The sequence below is a fragment of the Cyrtonyx montezumae genome, unplaced genomic scaffold (genome assembly GCF_038088225.1).
Source record: "Cyrtonyx montezumae isolate F1298 unplaced genomic scaffold, pur_monq_1.0 scaffold_0, whole genome shotgun sequence".
NCBI classification, from domain to species: domain Eukaryota; kingdom Metazoa; phylum Chordata; class Aves; order Galliformes; family Odontophoridae; genus Cyrtonyx; species Cyrtonyx montezumae.
The window spans coordinates 29,067,551-29,089,770 of record NW_027071824.1 but is presented as its reverse complement, the minus strand read 5'-3'; the positions used below and the strand labels follow the sequence as shown (position 1 = coordinate 29,089,770).

At 35.3% G+C, this 22,220-nt stretch overlaps 1 protein-coding gene across 1 annotated transcript in view; it reads right to left on the bottom strand.

Annotated features, from left to right (window-relative positions):
- Positions 1-2,476: 2,476 nt before the first annotated feature.
- The window catches only part of PDE10A (phosphodiesterase 10A), a 171,685-nt gene continuing 151,941 nt past the window's right edge, over positions 2,477-22,220 (bottom strand). The window contains exons 19-22 of the mRNA XM_065731225.1: positions 20,026-20,137; positions 17,123-17,203; positions 12,782-12,870; positions 2,477-5,596 (exon numbers count right to left, since the gene is read on the bottom strand). Of these exons, the coding sequence (XP_065587297.1) occupies positions 5,479-5,596; positions 12,782-12,870; positions 17,123-17,203; positions 20,026-20,137 (400 nt within the window). The 3' untranslated portion in view covers positions 2,477-5,478. The remainder of the gene's footprint in view (positions 5,597-12,781; positions 12,871-17,122; positions 17,204-20,025; positions 20,138-22,220) is intronic.

Here is a 22,220-nt window from a genome sequence, read left to right as displayed (position 1 = left end):
CCATCACAAGAGCCATCCTTTCCAGCACATTTCTTGCAGCAGAGCTCTGTGGAAGCATTAGTCACAATAACTCAAACCAAGGAATATTTTGTAAAACTCATTGTTGACAATAATAGGCAGGAAACAGTCCCTCTGGAATCCTCTTACTGACCAAGCTGTGCTCTCAGTGCTCCAAGTTCCTTCAGTGGGGAGGGAGTCCAGGAACATTTAGAGTTTGTTCTGAGACTAAGAGTGTGAGCTCAGGCCGGAGCCTCTATCTCAAGCACAATGTCTGTCACTGACGATGGAAGTGTCACATAGCGTCATGAGGACATATGGCTACTTTGAGAGCTCTAAATGTAGAATGCCCTTTATTCAGCACGAACTGTGCAAGAGATCTTTGAAGGAAATGAATGTACCAGGTAGATAAACACACAAGACCTTTTTTCCTTATTTTTGCACACCTATTTTAACAGTATTTGCCACAGCTTTCTTCAGAATGTTGTTCTATGGTTCCCTGAACTTAGCTTATATTTTCATTCAAGGTAGCGCCCATTGTCAAAATCCTGTATCCTTAAAATTTGGGAGCAAGATTATTTTTTGCTGTTGTTGTTAATTCAGCATCTCAGTATCTGCATAATTCCCAACAGGTAGATAATGATTCCTTATTAGCTACATGTTCATTTGGCAATGGCAAGGCAAGGAGCTGTGTGAAAGTACATCAACAACAAGGTAAACCCTCTTGCAGTAGGTGGGAAAATGGGAAAGTGAATCTCTTTGCAGTTTGTGACAATGTGAACTCACTATATGTGATTATATATAAAATTAATGGCTTTGTATCGGGAAAACATACCATAAGCAGTAAACTTAAAAAAAAGGAAGAAAGCAGATACCACCTTGTTAAAGAACTCCATTATGTTTTGATTGCATTTCTCCTGTGGGTTACTGTGAGATACAAACACAAACACGTGCATACACACACACACACACATACACACACACACTTCCCATACCTCACTTCCATTTCCAATAACAGCCAAAATAAGCATGAAAATAATATTAAAAAAAAACCTCTGTATTCAGTAATATTCACACCAAAGAATATGTATAGATATATCCATTAAAATTATGAACATTTCTAAATATATTTTATGTATCATACATATATTTATATGTATAATTACATATCCACAGAAGTAGTCTTGCTGTGCTAAAATCAGCAGTAAAAGCAAAAACAGGTTTCACAACAGGACACCCATATATGCATACGTACTGGCTGTTTGGTTTGTGAATTTATTTACAACTTAACTATATCGTAATAAATGCTTACTGTTCTATTGTACAAACGTAATAGTAAAGGTTTAGGTTTGTTTTTAAATACAAAGACTGCAAATGAATACATGAAAAAAATTACACACCATGTACAGTATTTATAATTTATAAATGCAAAGTTAAGACCTCTTTAAATTATTGCACTTGCATATTTTTGTTTTTCTTCTTTACAAAGTTTATATGTATCATATATATATATATGTGTGTGTATGTAAATATATATATATATAAAACAAATCTTTCAGCCCACTAAATGTATTAAAGTTGAATGTTATCTTGAAGTTCTTTCTTCTCCACATAACAGCCCAACCTGATTTTTGAATATATATGAATCTACTCTACAAATCAGTTTGACCTACCCTAGAAAGCAGTCCATAGTTTCTGGTATTTTGACAGAGTATACACCCGTATTACAATCGAGCACAGTTTTTGGTCAGAAAGCAAAATAAGAGTAGTGATGTGCCTTTGCTAGATTGGGATATGTAACCTAAAGTTTGAATGCGAACTCCCTTGTAGTAGCGTGCAGAAAGTCTCTTCTGTGTTTAGAATGAAGAAATGATCTGTACCACTTCACCTAACTGTTCTTGTGTCACAGTGTTAGAGGCAAATGCACTATTTCAAGAGGGTCATAATTTTTTCGATTGTTGGATAATCTGTTTTAATGTGAATGGTGCTGTCTGCAGTCTCTACAGTTTTAACACTACATGGACTAAATGCAGTCATAGCAAATGCATCACACTGTGCCAAGTTTTAACACATGAAACAAGACCATGCCGCACAAAAAGATGAATTCCACACTGCATGTCCCCTCCAATGTAAATACATTTTAGCATATAGTTTCGCTAAAATCACTACTGCATTTCTCTAACGGAATAATTAAATTATGTACTACATTAGAAAATTTGTGAATTAATTATAACATCGGTGTTTCTGTCACTGCTCTAACAAAATATTCAACATCTTAAATGAATATCATGCTATGTCAACTATTTTTCTCACTTAGTGTATACCTTTCAGGCATCATTTCAGAACAGATTAGAAATGTTCAGATATAGCTTCAATTAGTCCTTTTACTTGTCCTGGACTTAGAAGCAAAAAACAATCTGAACCACTAACAGAAATAATGCTGTTCTGGGAGTACAGAGCCTAACATTTCCAGAAAAAAAAAATAAAAGCTTATTTGTTAGGTTTTTTTTATACATTCTTATTCATTTTAAACAACATCAGGTTTTAGCAGGATAAAAACAGCTTTTGAAAGTTTTGTTTAATAAGCCAGATTTCTAAGGCTGAACAATTAAATCCCAGTGTATTAACTCTCAAACAATTAAAACTCAAATGTAATTGAGCTGTGAAATTCAAATGCAACTTTAAAGTTCTGATTTTTGTTGATTTTGACTCTAAGAGTACTAATTTAAGTTTTTTTCTACAAAAAATTTACATGTCGGAATCTGTACTCTTTACATGCTAAGGCTGAATTTGCTTAGAAAATATAGGCCTCCACGGCTAATTTTGTTAGTTTAGCTGATAATAAAAAACTTCTTGTCAAAGTCCCCAGGAAAGCGAACCACAACTACTGGAACCAAAGTTTTTAATTCTAACAGACGTTATACTATAAAAAACACACATTTTCAGTGGCCTGGAGAGTTCTGTATTAGAAAAATCATCTGATTGACTTGAGTCATTAATAGTACAACCTATTGCCAATTTGATAAATCTGTTAGGTAAGTATCTTCTGTATCCTTGAACTTCAAAACTTAAAACATTAAATGATACTGTTAAATATTTTGAATGGTAGGTGGCAGAACTAGCCAAATTGTCTTTACTGACAATGACTAAAAGATGGATTAAAAATTCCTTGACACAGACACAGTGTGATAAGAGCTATTTTTGCAAAGGTTGTAAGATCAGCATTCAAAGAAGAGGCAAAATAACAGCAAATAACTCACCAAGGAAAAATGTTCAGTTCAGTTCAGCTGGGGTGGCTGAATTTTGGTCATATTTTTGTGATCAACATATATTTTTTCACATATATATAATTTCAACGTGAATTATGAATTATTCATTGTATCTCAAGTACTTAACAGATGAAAGACTGCATCTGCACAATTTCATTAAAGCAGAACTGCTGATGAGCAAAGCTGAGGACTGAGCATGAGATACTTCCATTCTACTTCGGTGTAGCTGTTTCCTGCTTTTTTATTATTCAAATTAATTCACTGTGGTTAACAATGAATTTCTGCATTTAGAGTTGTCAACACAACTGAAAAGAACTATGGGGCTGCTGCTAGGTTACCTGTATAAAACAAATAAGGTAACTTCATATTGAATTTCCAACCTTTGGGATGTCTATGTACTGCAAAGGCTTAGGTGCATTCATACATTATGTGATTATGTATCACATACTGTACACATGTACAGACACGGGTATGTGCTCGACCATAACAGAAGGCAAAACTCAATAGTTCAAGTCACCGAATGAAACCCAGAAGATGGCATGCTGATTATTACAATACAGCTCAAAAGACATGAGAAGGAAAAAGAGAGTGTGGTTCTGTGGTCGTTACTACTATTGTCAGTAACAGTTACACTAACAGATGTGTCATCACAGAACCACTAGAAGAGTGCTTTATCTGTGAGAAAGCAGATAATGCAGTATGGGCTGTATGTGAAAGGTACTCAAAGGCCATGTTGTGACCTACCGTGTGGATCAATACCAAGAATTTTTTTTTTCCATTATTTTCAAGAAAAAGATGAAGGCAAATTAAGTGTTCTTGAAACATACTCTGTACAATTGCACTAAGTTCATAAGAGTGGCATTAAATGTAAGGTCTTAAAGTCTGTGCACAAACTTAAGGCTGAAGCCTAACTCAAGCACAGAACTGTAAACACAGTATTTTAGAGTAGTTTTCTTCTGTCAGCTATTCTTTCACTGAGAAAGGCAGTTCCAAGTCTTGACATTTTGCTGAACTAAGGGAAAAAAAAGCAAACATAAAAAAATGGGAAAAGTTTCCCAATTTCACTCATCTTAGGATGGGGGGAAAGAGCAGTAGAAAACATGCAGTGTTACTGTGCAAAACAAAAGCTAGTCTATACAAATTTTTTTTTGATTTATTGTGATGGTACCACAGTTCCTCTCATGAGGCTTGACTTTGCTGACAGGGCTTTTGTTTCCAGCAGATAGCATACTTCAGGTATGTCTCTAATACCTTTTAGAATATAACTCAGCAGGTAGAAATAAATACGCTGACTTTAGTTATCGGTAAGCTAGGCAAGGAAATCTTTGCTGTCACATTTACATTTTAGTTTGACAGTTCTGTCAAATGGATACAAAAACTCTAACCAGAACTATGCGTATATACCTCTTCTTATTGGAGATAAACATCCAGCACTTCCAGTGTTTAAAGGGAGGAGTTGTCTAGGTTGATAAAATAATTCTGAAGAACAAAGCATCATCACTACTTCTTTCAGCATTCGCCTTGTGAGTGACAATTTGCATCATGACACTTATTGAAGTACTGTAAACCTTTAACCTGATTGTTGTTTTTCTTTTGTTTGCAGCAAGAGAATTTGCCATAACCTAAGCATGAATTATAGTCTTCAAGGATTCTGCTGGAATTCAAACTGATTACAAGTAGATCACACATAAACATTCACAATAGCAATGGATATATTGTTCTGTTTATAGCCAAGAACTCCCAAGTGACACTGGTGCTAAAGCCAGACACAGTACAGTATAATAAAAGTACCATTGAAACCCTTACTAGAAAGATACAGTTTAGAAGTACCCCCTAAGATTTTTCCCCCATCAGTTTTAAATTAAGGCCTCAGCAATATAGCCCATAAGATAAGGCCAGTCTTTTATATTCACAAGTTCTAAGTTCTCTTTTGATAGCTGATTCCAAAACATCTGGGTGTCATTTTCCCTCTGTTAATGTTGTGTCACTGGTGTAGATCAGGAGACTGGCTGCCAGAGTCATTTAGCTGAGGTAACTCCATGGATGTTACCTTCATAGGCAGATTTGCTTCTCAGTTAGCATTTTGTAGCTTTTCTTTTTTCTTTGTCAAATAAAAAAAATATTAAAAACAAAACAAAACAAACAAAAAACCAACAACAACAACAACTCCCAAATGGATGCTTTTAGGGTTAAAGCAATCTATTGCTGCTGTTCAGTCATCAGTCTTCACAGGAAGTGAATCTGAGGTTCCAGGAGCAATGGACTGGGAAGTAATCCATATAGAGGCTTCCTCGCCTCTCGTTACCTTCTCCCATTGGTTGAGATTGTCCCTGGAAATGCAAAGAAGTCAGAGATAAGTTGAACGAGATTTCTTCCTAATAATACTCTCTGCTATACTATACTTTGATATGTAGCTTCATGCTCTATAAAAGTGCCAGTATGTCACCAAGCTTTTATCTTTATATCCATTTATCCTTTATTCAGAGTTATCCCACTTTACAATCCTGAATGGCTAGTATACGTGTTGACCTATATGGCACAAATGCTTCAGAATGAGTATTGGAGTTAAAGGTTAGCACCTGTTTCTATTACAAATCCATAGCCTATGCTGCAACTGAGAAAACCCAGCTGGAGCCATGTCCACAAAGACTCTGAAGCAGGAGTCTGGAGGCACTACAGAGATGAGAACTCTTGCCAGAAAATTTTCTTCACTGGAAACCACAGAAACACATTAAGTCTTTCAAAACTTCTGCACAGGGGATGCCTGCCAGCATGCAGGATGTTGCCTACCAACATAATAACATCAATCTTCAATTACTAATGTTGTGATATCACTATCAATCTACTACAACAAAAGAGTACCTCTTCCTTGGGACAGACTTTTATTTTTTTTTCCACTGTCTTACAGCTTGATTAACTCTCAAGTCCAGATTTTAGTTTGCAAGCAATAAAATATTGAGAAATTTGGCTGGTAGTATTCTAATGATACAAAGGGATTATAGGTGCATAATCTTCCTTGGTGTACACTAGCATGCATCACTCCTGTGATTTGGAAGGCTATGTTAATGATGACCAACAACGGACGACACTTTGCAATCTATGGACCAAATCTAGCATTCAGTTTTCACACATAGAGAGAAACAGTAAGCTCAGCTGTTTCAAGTTCATAACATCAGGAAACTAGTTTCTAAAACAGTGGTCCTTAGAAGTTTTCGGAAAACAAATAGGATGGTAAACCTATGAAGGTCCTGTAGGTTGTAAGCCATATTAGTGCATTACATTTGAATTTATGTGGTAGAGCTCTCATGATTTTTTTTTATGCCACAGCTCTGCTGAAACAGATGATTTAAAAACGAACAATCAAACAACAACAACAACAAACAGCAAATAATTAACTGGAAACACAGCGAACAAGCAAGAAGAGAAAATATTGCATTTTCTGGCAATGGGGGAAGGAAGGATCTAAGGATGTCTACCAAAGAAAGCTGGTGCCCTCTAGGGGAACACCTATATCATTTTCTGCAAACACATTTCAACCTGCACTTTCTTTGCTCCTGGACAACTGGGAGACATGAAACCAGCATTAATATAGAACGGAAGCTCAGCTAATACAATCAAATACTAAAGATTGGAAAAACTTATCTGTCACTATTTCTAGGTCGCTTTCCCAAACTGGGGATTTAATGAGGAGAACTGCAGTTAAAGTATTCATAAATTGTATCTATTTCAGCAGCAACTCAGAAGCTTGTAGGTTCATAGAAGACCATTAAAAACTATCTGATTCGATTAAAAAGAAAAATCTCTTCCCCTCACTCTCAAATAGGTAGATTGCTCCAAAAGTAATACCTCCTTTTTATTACTGTGGAAACCACAAAAGCTATAACAAGCACAATAACACTGTTTGATAGAGCAAATTCTCAGCTAAAAAACACTATTTTTCAACATACTCACTACCATTAGCTATGCATTTTTACCAGCGATGAACACAAATCTGCAATCTACACTTGTAAAAATCTGCATGGTCAACAGAACTTGTCTTTCGTGTTGCTATTGCCACTGCTGAAATAGGTTCATAGGTTCATAAGGTTGGAAAGGACCTACAAGATCATCTAGTCCAACCATCCTCCTATCACTATCCCTACCCAACTACTACTAAATCAAATCCCTTAGCACCTCATCTAAACGCTTCTTGAACAGAAATGTACCACCCAACGCCTCTCTGCGCTCGTATCAACTGTTTAGTCTCCATAAATGTTCAGCAAGTGTTAATGAATGTCAGTGGATGTCATTTTTTCTACATGAAGGAATTCAACAACACACCTTCACTTCATACGCACTTCCATGTCAGGCACCACTTTGTCAGACTGCCCCTCTGCTGCCTTTTGTTGCATGGCAATAACATGCAATTGAATACTGGTGGGAAGGTTCAGCCTCTACTGTCATACCACCATCTGCCTCTGACACCACGCACCAACATAATAAAACAGGAAGCACTACTTTCAGAGCAACACCCAGAGTACTATGGATTTGCCAGTTTGGTAAGCGTAGTGAGTAGGCACAACAGAAAACATCTATATGAGTTATTTTGGGCAGTACAACTCACACGGTAGCTATGATATACAATGAATATCTAACATTCTAAGAAATATTTTCAATAAAGAAATACATTACATACAATAGAGTATTTTAAAAAGTGGAAGAAATCATCAGAGAAGATAACTATGTTACCTTAGACAAATCAGTGACTTTTTTTTATTTTTAACTTTTTTTTTTAAGATGCAGATTGTACAATTCATTTGCCTTTGTGCTCCCACTTAAGTTCTGGCTCCCAAATGTCTGGAATAAATGCCCAGAGGCTCACAAAATAAAGATCTTGATGCTGACATGCTGTGTTGGCTGTTTTTGTTGCTATTATTTGCAGTGGTGTCTGTGTTCCAAGGTGTCTATGACTCAAGGACAGGGCAGTTTAAACATTACATTTCAAGAACAAGCTTGGCTAGTGAAGAAGTGATATCAAAATTGGTCCAGTCAGCAGCTGAGGCAATACCAAACAAAAATAAGGCTGTTTTACTCTCATCATTTACTCTTAAAAAAAGTGCAGTGCAAAAACAGCTATTTGAAACACTGGACTGTTACAAAGCACTGAGATAACATGTTTAATAATGAGGGATTGTAACTTCACTTTGCATTCTTGAATTTCTAGTCTACATCTCCAAATATGAGCTCTCAACTCTTCTTCCTCAACTTTCTCAAACAGACCGCTTCAGGTAGATCTGGATAGAGTAATTCAAAGACAGAGCAGTTCAGTTCTAAAACTATCTAACTGCTCATCGGATGATTTTATGGTAGGGAACAGTTTTTCAGGAAGCTCTTTAGTCTTTTGAAAGTCTCAAACTCCATTCCTGCATCTGTGCACCAGTTTTGTACCAGTTCTGCAATTCAACTTTGTGTCTCTTCAGTTGAACACTGAAAGATGGATGACCAAGTATTCCAACCCACTTTTGAAACTGTCTCATTCGGATGCATTACTAGAAATCAAAAGATACAGGTGTTCCAAGAACCTTGCTCTTAAAGATGATGCTATGCAGTCTCAACCACTCACCTTAGCTTCTCAGTCTCATTTCACATCAAGATAATGCTTACTTATGAGCAAAGATACTGACAAGCTTACGCAAGTGTTTCTACAGTTAATATAAACCCATTTTTAAGAACTTTGACTGTGCCAGTAACAAAACTTTCCTAATATCCAAAACTTTCCTAATATGAGTTTTTTTCATTAATATAAATAATTCCTGGTACATACCCTGCCAGACAGTTTCAAAGAATCACTGAATGGTTTGAGCTGCAAGGGACCTTAAAGATCATCTAATTTCAAACCCCAGCTGTGGGCTGGGACAGCTTCCACTAGAAGTTAAAATGTTAAAAGCACATAGATATTGACTTTGGGAGTAAAAGTACACCCAGCTGTTGACCAATATGCTATGAATACATCCAAATTTTCACACATACTAAGCAGTTTGATAATTTTCATTAACTTGAGTAGAAACAACTTGTGTTACTGCATTTCTAATTCTTAGCATTATAGTTGATGCTGTTTAGTCCACGTAAACAATATTAAATTGTTCCTGACTGAAAACATGGTTATGCAATGCACAGTCTCTGTGTTCCAATTATATGGACAAAAATAGTTAAAATTTTCAGTCATCCAGAGAGTTGAAGAAACATGTCTTCAAGCAAGGATTACAAATTCAGCAGTTAGAAAACTTCCATGAGCTGAGACTGTCACTCAGATGGATGACTCACTGTAAAGACTGGAAGGACTACAGGCAATTCTATAGTTTACCTCATGTTCCTTAATTTCACACTGAAAGCAACCCTTCTCTATTTATTGGAGTATGCATGAATCAATTATTTATAATCAAACTAACAACAAGTATGTATTAGGTCAACATGGTCCCTTATTAGAGAGAGACTGATTTGAAGGGTGGACTATTCAGTGGATAAGGAACTGGTTGGAATGTCACATTCAGAGGATTGTGGTCAATGGCTCTATGTCCAGGTGGAGGCTGGTAATGAGTGGTGTCCCACAGGGGTCCATCTTGGGACTAGTACTCTTTAACATCTTTATCAGTGACACAGATGATGGGATTGAATGCACCTGCAGTAAGTTTGCTAATGACACCAATGCCATCCAGATGGACCCTGATAAACTTGAACAGTGGGCCCTTGTGAATCTAATGAGGTTTAATGAAACAAAGTACATGGTTTTGCACTTGGGTTGAGGTAATCCTAGATATGTAAAGAATCTGGGAGAAGAAATCCTTGAGAGCAGCCCTGCTGAGGACTTAGTGGTCCTGGCTGATGAAAAACTTAACAAGAGCCATCAGTGTGTGCTGGCAGTCCAGAAGACAAACACTACCCTGGGTTCCATCATAACAGGGGTGGCCAGCAGGGCAAGGGAGGTGACTGTCCCCTTCTAATCTACCACTGAGAGGCCTCAGCTGTAGTGCTGCATCCAAGTTTTGGTCTCCCAAAACAGGTAGGGTGGGGAGCTTTTGGATTGAGTCCAGAGGAGTACTATGAAGGTAATCAAAGGGCTGCAGCACCTCTCCTATGGAGACTGAAAGAGCTGGGCTTGTTCAGTCTGAAAAAGAGAAGGCTGCAGGGAGACATCCATGTGGCCTTCCAGTATTTAAGGGAACTTTATAAACATAAGGGAAATCAATTTTTTACAAGGGTAGATAGTGACAGGACAAGGGAGAATGGCTTTAATCTAAAGGAGGGGAGATTTAGATTAGATGTAAGGGGGAAATTTTTTACTGAGAATGTAATGAGTCACTGGAATGCGTTGCCCAAACAAATTGTGGAAGCCTCTTCCCTTGAGGTATTTAAGATCAGGTGGATGTGGCTCTGGGAAATCTGATCAAGTACATGACACAGTGTTTGGCAACCCTGCCTGTGGCAGGGTGCTAGAACTTGAAGATCTTTGAGATCCCTTCCAACCCAGCCATTTTATGATTCTGTGATTCCAATCAGAAAACTTTCAATGGATATAAACTCCAATAAGATCATTCTCTTGGATAAACTAAATCCATTCCATTAGTTTTTTTAGTGTCTTTCTACTAAGACCTAGTTCTTGAAGCTCTTTCTTAATCTTCTATGGTAGAGTCTGTATCTACATTTCTTAAGTAAGATAATAAGTAGAGAGATGTAGTCACTAATTCTACTTAATATTCCCTTTGTTGATGTAGAAATTGCACAGCCGTGACCTGCATGAGGACCTTAGAGATAGCTGACTATTAATAACTCCTAAATATGTTGTATTTTTCTTAAACAGTGCTCTGAACCTCTTGTACGGAGCTACATAATCTTCTCACAGCTGTATGAAATAGTGTGCGGCTGCAATTAAATTATTTTGCTAATCACTGTGTTGCATTTGTTGACAGTTACTTTCAGTGACACCCAGCCTAAAAGCCCTCTATGCACTCGAAATCTTAGTGAAACACTAACTCAGAAGATACATGAGTTGAATTTTAGCTGATGTCTAGAGGAGCAAGTGAACAAAATGATGAAGTTTCCCAAATGTGATTTTAATACCTCATGTCTGAAACGGAGATTCTGAAGGAAATGCAATGAAACTTCAGAGAAAAACAAAAAACAAACAATCAAAAAAACCAGAAATCACTGTAATACTAAAATCATGTTAGAAGATAAGATTACTTGGTGTTAACAGCAGTAATATAGGATAACGGTCAGTTATAACAGGTTACTGACAGTCTCACTTTGGTATGCAGAAGATGAAGACTAGTTGCATTTCTTAGGATTTGAAAAAGATTCTGAGACAGAAAGTTTTCTGTGTTTAGAAATAAGCAGGAGGAAAAAGAAAACAGAGTAGACTAGGACAAACTGTCAGCTGATGTGTGCTTGCATTCCAGGACTGTTGCTTGCATTTCAGTATGGTCAAGAAACTAATAAATCCTAATAAATGTTTTGTGGGCCAGGTTACACCATGTTACAGTGTACATACTTCTGGCACTTCACATACATCACTCAGCCTACATAGACTATTTAGACCAAAGTCAGGAAAGTGACAAAGAAAAAGCTCAATGCAGGCTAGGACCACAACAGAAAAAAATATATAATAGAGGGAGGTCCTTTTCCACAGGGAAACTTAACTTCTCCTTGGATGTGGCTACAAATTGCTGGCATTTTACCAACCAACCTGTTTTCCTTAGAGAACACAGATTAACCTGAAATGGAAAGCATACCGAAGCATACTGATTTCAACATAAGTTCTGTCAGTGAAGATTGCCACGTTCTCTTATAGAACTATTGGATTCAACTACCTACAAAGATACCTGCCCATCACTCCAGAGTAGAAGAAGCCAATTGTTAAAGGATTTTCTCTCCTTCAATTGTTCAATTGTTCTCTCCTTCAATTGTTCAATTGTTCTCTCCTTCAGAAGACCCCAAGCTACATTCTTGTTGTTGACTGTAAGGACAGGGCTATATTTGCCTTTCCCACATCTCACATCCCCTTATGCTCCAAGTTACTGACTAAGTTAGGGCACTCTTTTTTCTGTATTCTAACAGAAATGTTCAGATATGATATTAAACAACATGCAAAAACTATTTTTTTAATGAAATAGAATTCTTCTTTTTGGCCAATCTTAGATGTGAGTATCATGTTGAAGTAAAAAGGAAACAGAATGAAATTGCTTTGAACCAGATGAGACAGAGATACATATCCACTGAACCCGTTTCTCTCTGAATGGTTTTATCATCAAGCTCATTTTAATCAGATGTGTTTGTAGATCTGCGTTGGACAGTCCCAGTCAGTAGTTACTGCCTCTGGGTTTCTACATAAATTAACATGAGAAATGTATCCCCATCTATCTGCATGCAATTACCCAAATTAAAAGTGTGTATTTCCAGAAAAACTAGTAGAGCAGTTTACTTTTTTTTTTTTTTTTAACCAAGATACCTGCTATGCAAAACCTTGCATATTTACTCACCTGCATGCTCGGAGTAGTGGCCCAGTTGGAGGAAAGATCTGTGCAAGTGTGGTGTAACATGGGATGGCTACAGCATTGTAGAATCCAATCTATTAAAAGTAGTAATGAAAAAAAAAAAAGTTGCTAAATTAAAACTGAAATTTAACAGACGACTAGAGCAAAGACATTGACTACTTATTTAATTACTGCTTATGTTAGGAATTCACACTTACACATCTCACCTTAATAGCCAAAGACTTCAAAATGAAACACTAACAGTGAAGAGTGTAACAATTACAAGTTGCTTGCTTGTCTCTCCTTAATAATTAAGATGGCTGCTTCAGATAGGATTTTCTATGACTTTTTTAATTGATTCAACTGATTTTCTCAGGTTCTGCCTGGCGTTTTGGTGGCAGTAGCGACAGGAAGACATTCATGTGATGAAAAAAACATTTAAAAAGCAGAAAAGTTGTTCAGAATTTTTAAAATATGATCAAGCTCTGGATTTTGCTGATGTCCTCCAGAGTATGTATTTCATAGATCAATTTACCTGAAGTGCTAAAGGCTTTGCACCCTTGTAAAGTTCCTGTTTTCTTTTCATGTAAGCAGTGGAGTGACATATTTTTACCATTATCATGAAAATCTACTCAGAGAATGAGCACATTTTCTGTGATATATGCAATTCATGTAGGCTTATCATCCTATGACTCCTACCATGCTACAGTTGATTTATCATGAAACGAGGGTATTTTTAGAAAATACTACTCTTAAAATCAAGGGTTCAGTATGATGTTCATTTATTCTAGAGTCTCATGATAGACACTGTAGTCCACTATGTTCCCTTTCTTAGGACAAAGTTTTCAAATGCTTCATAGTGACGTATGACATGCTATACTGCAACCAAAACATTTGATTAAAAAAATCTCTTTTAATAGTCTAAACATTGGTTGTTTTTAAGAAAACAAAGTAACTCTTGTCCTTATTGTCCTTACCTTCAACAATACAAAGATTCCTACCATACTGCTCTGTAAACAAGTCCATTTTGTACTTTTTAAGACATTTTTCTGACTTAAGAATCTAAGTCAGATTTAAAGCAATTAAGGTGTAACCAATAGAAACTGCAGTAGACCAGAAGGCAAGGCTTGCCTTCTCATCAGCAGTCATGTCTGTTCATCTAAAAAGAAGTAGTTTTCTGTTTTGCATACTGCACTGCTTTCAACTTATGTGTTTCATGTTTTTTTTCATCTGAGATATTTTGGTTGTTGGTTTGCTAAGGGGGTTTGTTTTATTTTACTGGAAAACAGCAGACTGCTCCATATCTGATAAGAAGTTATGAGTGGAATGATAGGTAGTCACACTGTAGACTTCTCAATGAGAAGTGTGATGCTGCTGGGAAATATGAAGGACTTCAACCAAACTGAAATAATTTACAGTATGTTGCAACCAATCTTCTTTTTGAAGTTCTAGTATTTGAAACAAAACGTATTTTTGAAGCCCTGAAAGCTCTTCAAGTAAAAATGTACATCAGTCAAAGAGAAAAGGAAAGCAAAACAAGTGAACAACAACTAACTGGTTCATCAGATTTGGATTCTGAGTAAAGATCAGCTAATTAAAAACATTCATTTGCAACAGCTTGAATTTCTGACTACAGCAAACTCACACAATTCCCTTTGGTAAAAGGCTTGGGTAATCTGAATAAATAACTCCAGTCTGACTTGTATATTGCTATGGCTAGACAGAATGCCTCCACTTCACTTAGGTACGAGTAATCTGTTGAAGTCACCTCAGATGAGGCAGCATACATCCACCCTAAGATGCATAACAAGGAAGGAGTAGAAAATATCTTCTGTTTCTGAAACATAACGCTATTGTCTCTTCTATTATGCATACTAATAATATTTATAGCTTTGATGGCTGGATCTTTAATGTTCACACTGAAGCATTTTAAATATAAAATCACTCCTAATATTTTAATCCTCGTATAAAAGTAAACATCTTATTTTCCATCTAACTAAGTAAATTTCTGAGCTAAGTTTTGAATCGCTGGAGTCTTCTGGGTCACTGCATAGTTTTGACATTTCTACTTTCCTCAAAGATTTCAAAACTCTTAGGCTATGAAAATGAGAAACATTAAGGGTCCAGTGGAAGCCAAGAAAGAAAATACCCTTTGAGTGTACAGTCGTGGTATAACCATGAACGCTGCTTAAATTCTCAAGAGAGAAGAAAAGGAGGGTGATGGGATCCTTACTGAATCAGGAACAAATCCACACTGCAGGCTCTGCAGTAGGAAGACATCAAACTAAGAGTTGCGCTTCAAAGGATAAGAACTACAGAGACTGAATTATCCAACCACCCAAGAAAGAAATGAGAGAAAATGCCAACTACAAACTATTTTCACCGAAGATAAGTATTTGAGGCATAATTATTTTTTCAGAGATTGCATGTTTATACAAATCCCCTTTTCCTAAACATAATTGTCATTTAAATAAGGTGTTAATACTTTAATTAAAACCCACATAAAAATACAGAATCCTAAACTCATTAACACTTTCTGTTAGAGCCTAAGGAAATGGATGGTAATGCTTCATTAAATTCTTCTGTCTCTACAGGAACACAGGCATGGTTACTTTCACTGAACTATCTTGTTCTAAATCTCACGATTTGCTATAACACTGTTGCAAGACACAACAGCTACAGCTATACTCTGAAGTTGTTTTTTAACCTCTTTTTTTTGCTTAATATTTTACCGCTAAGAAGTACACATCAGAACACAGAGTAAAGTAACCTACAAAGACAGTTTTTGCAACAATACTCATTATGTTTTAAAGAGGAAAAAAATAGCTCTTAGATCTGTACTTTCACCCCACTAACAATTCTTTAATAAATGCTGAGAAGCTAAGTACTGTAAAATTGTGTGCTTTTCAAGATGCTCAAAGATAACATATACAGTGTGTAGAAAAATAAAACAAGTACAGGAAAATGATTCTTCTCTTATTGGGCTTACAGTTGACACAAATTTAATTAATTACTGCCAATTCCTTATTACAGCACAGGTAATAAATATATGCTAAAATATGATAGAACAGAGTTATGTTTCAGAATATAAAAACTTCCATAGTTTTTCCTATCAAATAATTCATTCAGAGCAATTTTCAATTTAGAGGACTGAATAATGAAAAGCCATAGATCTCTGAGTACCTTTGTCCTGCTACAAGGCCAAGCTTTTTCTTTGAGTTCTTCTTAAATGACTTTACAAACATTGTTTTAAATATTCCTTAAAATTTTCCTAAGATACACAACAATGATCCTTTGCACAATGTCTCAGGAAGACCACAGAGCTAACAAAGGTAGCAGGCACCAATCACCAATGTTGGAGTTTGGTCATGGACAACAAAATTCTTGCATTAATGACATACTGCCAAGTAACTGATGCCCCTGTAACAACTTGGAGAGATGTTAAAAGAAAAAAACTTTCACATTCTTACTCAATTCATCTTTTGCTATTGATATATCTTGAAGACAGTCTTTAATCCACATGCCATTGGTTAATGCCAATGATCTCCTGAACTTATTTGCACATTAAAATGGCATGATATATTAAACATCCAATCGTATGGGAGAAGAGTGATAGTTGCCTTTTCAAATCTGTGGTCAGTATTCACAGTCCTCTAACTTGTCATAAATTTAGTCTTTTGGTTTTTTGATAGTTCTTAAAAATTTAATTGTACATATGAGTCTATAATTCCTTAATAGTTTGTTTGGTTTTCTTGCCTCCTTCTACCCGCTTTACCATGTAAAGAACATATTGTACCCAAAAGTTACTCAAGCTTTCAAATATACAGTTTTGCCAGAGGTCTACTTACAGAGTTTTTGTTAAGAGGAAGGAAAAAAAGGCAATTTAAGAATAGAAGGTAAAGAGACAACAAGGTTTAAATTGCTGCATTGGGAATTATGAGAAGTAAAAAAGCACTAATGTATTAGCAGAAGAAAGACTTCATTTTTTTTCTTATTGAAAATGCATGATCATTTCCATATCAGAAATACTGATTGTATCATGTTTAAATCACTACTTCAGCCTTATTATTATAAAAGAAGTACAGCTACGTTATATAGAAACTTGAGACAGCAGCAAAAAGCATTTTGTCATTTTAGTAATGTCTCTGAAAACAAGTTTTCTGCTTCCACTTACAAAAAAAGAAAATCTGTTTTGCATACAAAGCACAGAACTCAGCAGCCCACATACTCTGGGATAAAATTCAAGATTTGTTAATATATAAAATTTATATATATATATATATATATATATTTTTTTTTTTTTTAAACACTATTAAGCAAGTATCATTTTACAGAGAGAGTTCATACTTGACCCTGAGGGACTTCATCTTTCTTGTCTCTGTCCATCATAGGAATGGGCTGAATACCTGTTTTTTTCATTTCATCACCCTAGAGGAAAGAGATGAGGAAAACAAAATTTAAGAGTACTAAGATCAGAATTTTTAACCATTTTTCCATTGCATGTGAATCTGAAAATCCAGAATTTAAAATAATGCAAATACCGGAGTTACACAATCTGAGAAAACCACTTAAGGTGGAGATCTATTTCTTTGAGTGAATGTACTCATATTTTCCTTCTTTGCAAAGGCCTATCCATAATAAGGGGCAGTTGGAAAAAAAGAAAACAAGACCAAATAAATCAGATTTACCTGTTCTACTCATAAATATTCTCATCTTTGTAAATGTTACCTGTTTAAATCACTATAATACAACTACCAGTAGAACACAAGTCATCTATGCAAGAAAAGGCTGACTGAGGCAGATGAATTTACACTGTAACCTCTTAGTCAACAAATCAATTTCTTTGATCAAAGATAGTCTGTTAAAATTGCCAGCCAAACAGCCTTCTTAAGTATATTAATAATGTCTATATGCAAAGAGGGATACCCTGAGAAATGCAATTGTTATTAAAGACCAGATCTTTGTTATGTGAAAGTAAAAACTACCTCTTTGATTCTCCTCTATTACCAACAATCAAAGTTAGCTTTGAGGAAAAAAAATGAAGTTCAGAATTATGTTCACTGTTCTATTTTGAAAGAAAAAGGTATCAGAAAATCACAGAATTGTTTAGATTTGAAAGGAACTCTTAGGATGAACTCGTCCATTGCATTTACCCACTCTAGACAAGATCAGGGACAGCAAGTTTTACAGACCTGTCCATTTGGGTTCTGAATATTTCCTATGATGAAGATACCACAACTACTCAAAGCAATGACTGGCAGTGGCTGACAATCCACACAGCAAAAAAAAGTATTTTGTTTAGTTGCAACACAAATACTAGGAATGCAAGTTTTCTTGTGTTCAATACTTGTAAACACATATATGAAACACTGCTAGACAGAGGATGCTATAAAAATACTGCCTATATCCTCACAGTTATGAACATTATCAGAAAGAATGTTAAAGAAATCTTAATTAAAATTGTTTGTATCATACTTACAGAACAGCTACAGAAATAGAGTGGCTTATAATATATTACTTTGAAATCACTGAAGAAAGTTTAGTGACTGCTTAGTCGCTTGTATCTCACAAAAAAAAAAAATCACAGCAGACACAACTTATTAGGAAGAAATTGTTTACTGTGAGGGTGGGGAGACACTGTATCAGGTTGCCCAGATAGGCTATGGATGTCCCACCCGGGAAGCATTCAAGGCCAGGCTGGATGGGGCTTTGAGCAACCTGGTCTAGTGGAGGTGTCCCTGCCTAAGGCAGGGGAATAGAACTAGATCACGTTAAAGAACCCTTCCAACCCAAACCAGTCTATGATTATATGATATGGTCCCATGTGACATCCAGACATTCTATGAATCTATAATTCTAGAAAAAAGCAATTATAGAATTCTATTTTCATAAAAAATTTCTAATCTAAAGTTGGTCCTTGAATTTATAATTTAAAATGAACCTTCATTAACTCAGGCTGAGAAAATAGCTTAACACCTGAGCAGGCTCAGCTATGTCCATAATTCCATTTTTATTATTGTTTAGTAGGAAAAATTAGTTTGATCTTTCTCCACTATGTTCATAAGACTTACATTTAATTAAATTTTTAAGTCTTGTTAACCAAACAAGTTGAGTTTGTAATTAGTGAGGCACATCAACATTACACCTCCATTATATCACTTACAAGAACATTCACTTGCCTGTCTTGACATTTCAGAAACTGATTACCAACTTTGCTTTTTGAGTTTATAAAGCTTACATTTACAGACATTTTTGTAGCCTGAGTTGATGATAGCTATAAGAACTAGAATTTTTAAACACAGAAAAACCACAAACACATGCCATGCACATCTTTGACTCACAAATTAGCAAGACAAAGGCAAGACAAAAATCTCTGCATTACATGCATACTACAACAACTCTGTGGGCCTGATTTCCATTTTAAAATGGAAAGAAGCCCACTGAATTCTTCTGACTTCCATATGGAACATAACAGAAAACTTTATGATACATGTGCAATAAAAGTTTTGAAAATAAGAGTATATATTCTAAAACTAGATAAATTCAACTCTATGCAATACTCCTCTGAATTTATTCCTGATATCCCCATATAGTTGTCACTTTTGCATTTTAAAAATTAACCAATTAAAATATTTAATCCTGGACAGAAAAAACGTTAGAGATTGCATCTTTATTTACGGACATGAATACTTTAGCACATTTCAATGTCACGTTTCAATTCTCAGTACATCTTATCTGTGAAGTAACTTTCAATATACTAAAAATCAGCTTGCTCTCCCTGAGACCCAGCTGCTGATCTGGCTCACAAATATTCAAATGCTGGGATTAGAAAAAAAAAAATGATTTGTTACATTTGCTTTAGCATTTCCTGGACTCATAGCGTAGCTTTATAAGAGAGTGTTTTAAGGCAGTTGGCCTGGAAGCTGTTTTCATATTTTGGATTTCCTTCTAGAAACAGGTACTTCACCTTAGTAACTCAAAACAAGGCAGAGATTTTCTTGTATAATCTGTTGCTTGGTCACTGTATGTTAGAACATACATCCTAAATTCATCATTAACCAAAAGAAAAATTGCTGCTAGAAAATTAGAAAGCTGACTTAGATCATTATATAGTATCTAAGTAAATAAATAAAAAATAAAAAAGAAAGCATGCCTCAAAGAACAGTCTTTAATATATTTTTCCTTTTTCCTTTTCCTCCCAAATATTTTCATTTGTAAGTAGATAAATAAAACAAAAGAAACACACGTACCTCAGCCCAGAACTCAGCATATATATCATTGGCTGTCAGTCTGGTAACTGGCCATAGTTTTGTTACAGAACACAAATCACAAGCAGTCATCATCAGACCAATCACTCTGTCTCTAGAATAAAATAACATTAAATTAAGTTTGATAAAGACTTAACTACCATATTCTAATGTTCTTATTTTCCCTTCCTCAGTTCCATCTGCAATAAGGTAAAAACACTATAAAATTTTTCCCACCTTCTCCTCTTTTCCACTTTTAATTTATTAGTAAGGCATAACAAAAATTGTATATTCACTATTGTGTTACTATGTTGCTTGCAACCAGAATTCACAGACTATCCTCCACATAACTACCTTCACAGGAATTTACAATGGAACAATGCCTGTTAAGAAATTACTATGCCTCTCCCTTCATTTTCTGAAAATAAAGTACAAGTCTATTAAAAGAAAAGAAAGATGGCATATTCTGTTGCTGCATTTCTTTCCACTATTTAAAGCAAAGTGAACACATATTCCAAAAAGGAGAAACACTAAGTCTCTCTCAAGGAGCTCCACTTACAGGTAAGCTCTTACTTCTTCCTTCACTTCTCAAAAGTATTTTGTACATATTCCTACTTCTGGCCACAGCCACTGTCTCGATCGTCTAACTCAATTTCTGTCTGAAAAAATTACTCAAGATCTTCCTTAGAAAACAGTGGATCAGATGTAGTCGATCATAATGTAAGCTCCGCTACAGAAATATTGGAGCTATAGAAAGTGAGGTTTCCACAACAGTCCTGATACTGTAATCATCAGAGTACAATTAAGCCATATTAAAAGAGAGGTCATTGCTTTGGTGGAATGAATTTCACCTCCAACAGAAAAAGATCTACAGGATTGTGAAGATTATTAGCATAAAACACAAAAAGATTGTATTTAAACTGTTTTCTAGAGCTTGTGTTCTATTCCTTAGATATTCAGTGTTTGAATCTAAGTCGTATAAAGAAAACTGTCAAGTTAATGAATTAATTAATGTGATTTTCACCAGCTGGAGAACTTAAGATGGCACTTAAGGATGCCTGCATCTTTGTCAATGCATATTGCATGTAAAGAAAAAATAATTTCCCAACTTTCACACCAATATGACAGCAGTGTGTGTGAATAGACTCGTTACCATGGAAAATACACACATTCACAATATAGTTAATAGATAAATTGCAAACTATCATTTTCCTGCATTATAAATGAGGATTGATCAGTCATACTAAGGCCATACTTAGCTCCCTAGTACATGACTTCTTTTGTTCAAGTGGAAGGCATGGATTATTTAGCTGTATTACATACTCATGTCATATCACAGGGCATATGACTTTGCACTGAAAATGCTCTAAGAGGACAGCTAGATTAAAAAATACAATAGAATACTCAATCATAGTCTAAAAGGTTGCATATTCAAATTTTATAGCCCTAAGTTCACTATTTTTAAGTTATTAGGACCTACTATATCTTTGTCTTTTTGGAGATTTTGTTTACTGAAGCCTGATAAATTTCAATTCTGTACTGTGAATTAATCTTTAAATAACTGTACTTCCAACAGTGATAATTTATTCATAACTACTGCCAAAACCTGTAAAATTCCAAAGAAAGTCAAAGAAGATCCAAACACTGAAGTTCCTTTTGAAAAGAAATCAGAAATATGACTCAATATCATCCTGTATCACCTTTCTAATTTTGCTGTACCTTAGATCAAGACAAGATTCATCCATTTTCCAGTACAGCATCAGTGAGAGTGGTAGTACTGTATGAAAATTGTAATCAACCTTGTTATGGGATCTATCTGTCATTCAGGATATACTATATTATGTTTTTGTGGTCAAAAATAGCTGTGTATGTATGAACATCAATATATGTGTTTTGTATAGTTTTAAAACTTAGGGCTATAAACAAAGAATAAAATAGAATTTTCTCTTGTTTCTCTGTTTGGCTTGGATTTTTTATAGAGTCAACTGTTTCACAAAGTTATAATGTTACATATAATCAGCAACGGATCTGGCCATTAAATTATGTTTGGGGTTTGTCTGTTGTTCTGTGGAGAGGCTAGGAGATTTTTTCCATCCAGTGAATAAGTGAATGTGACGTTGCTTCTAGTAAGGAATAATCTTTCAAAGAACATGCTTAATTAAAAAAAAATAAAATAAAGTAATGATGTAACAGTGAAA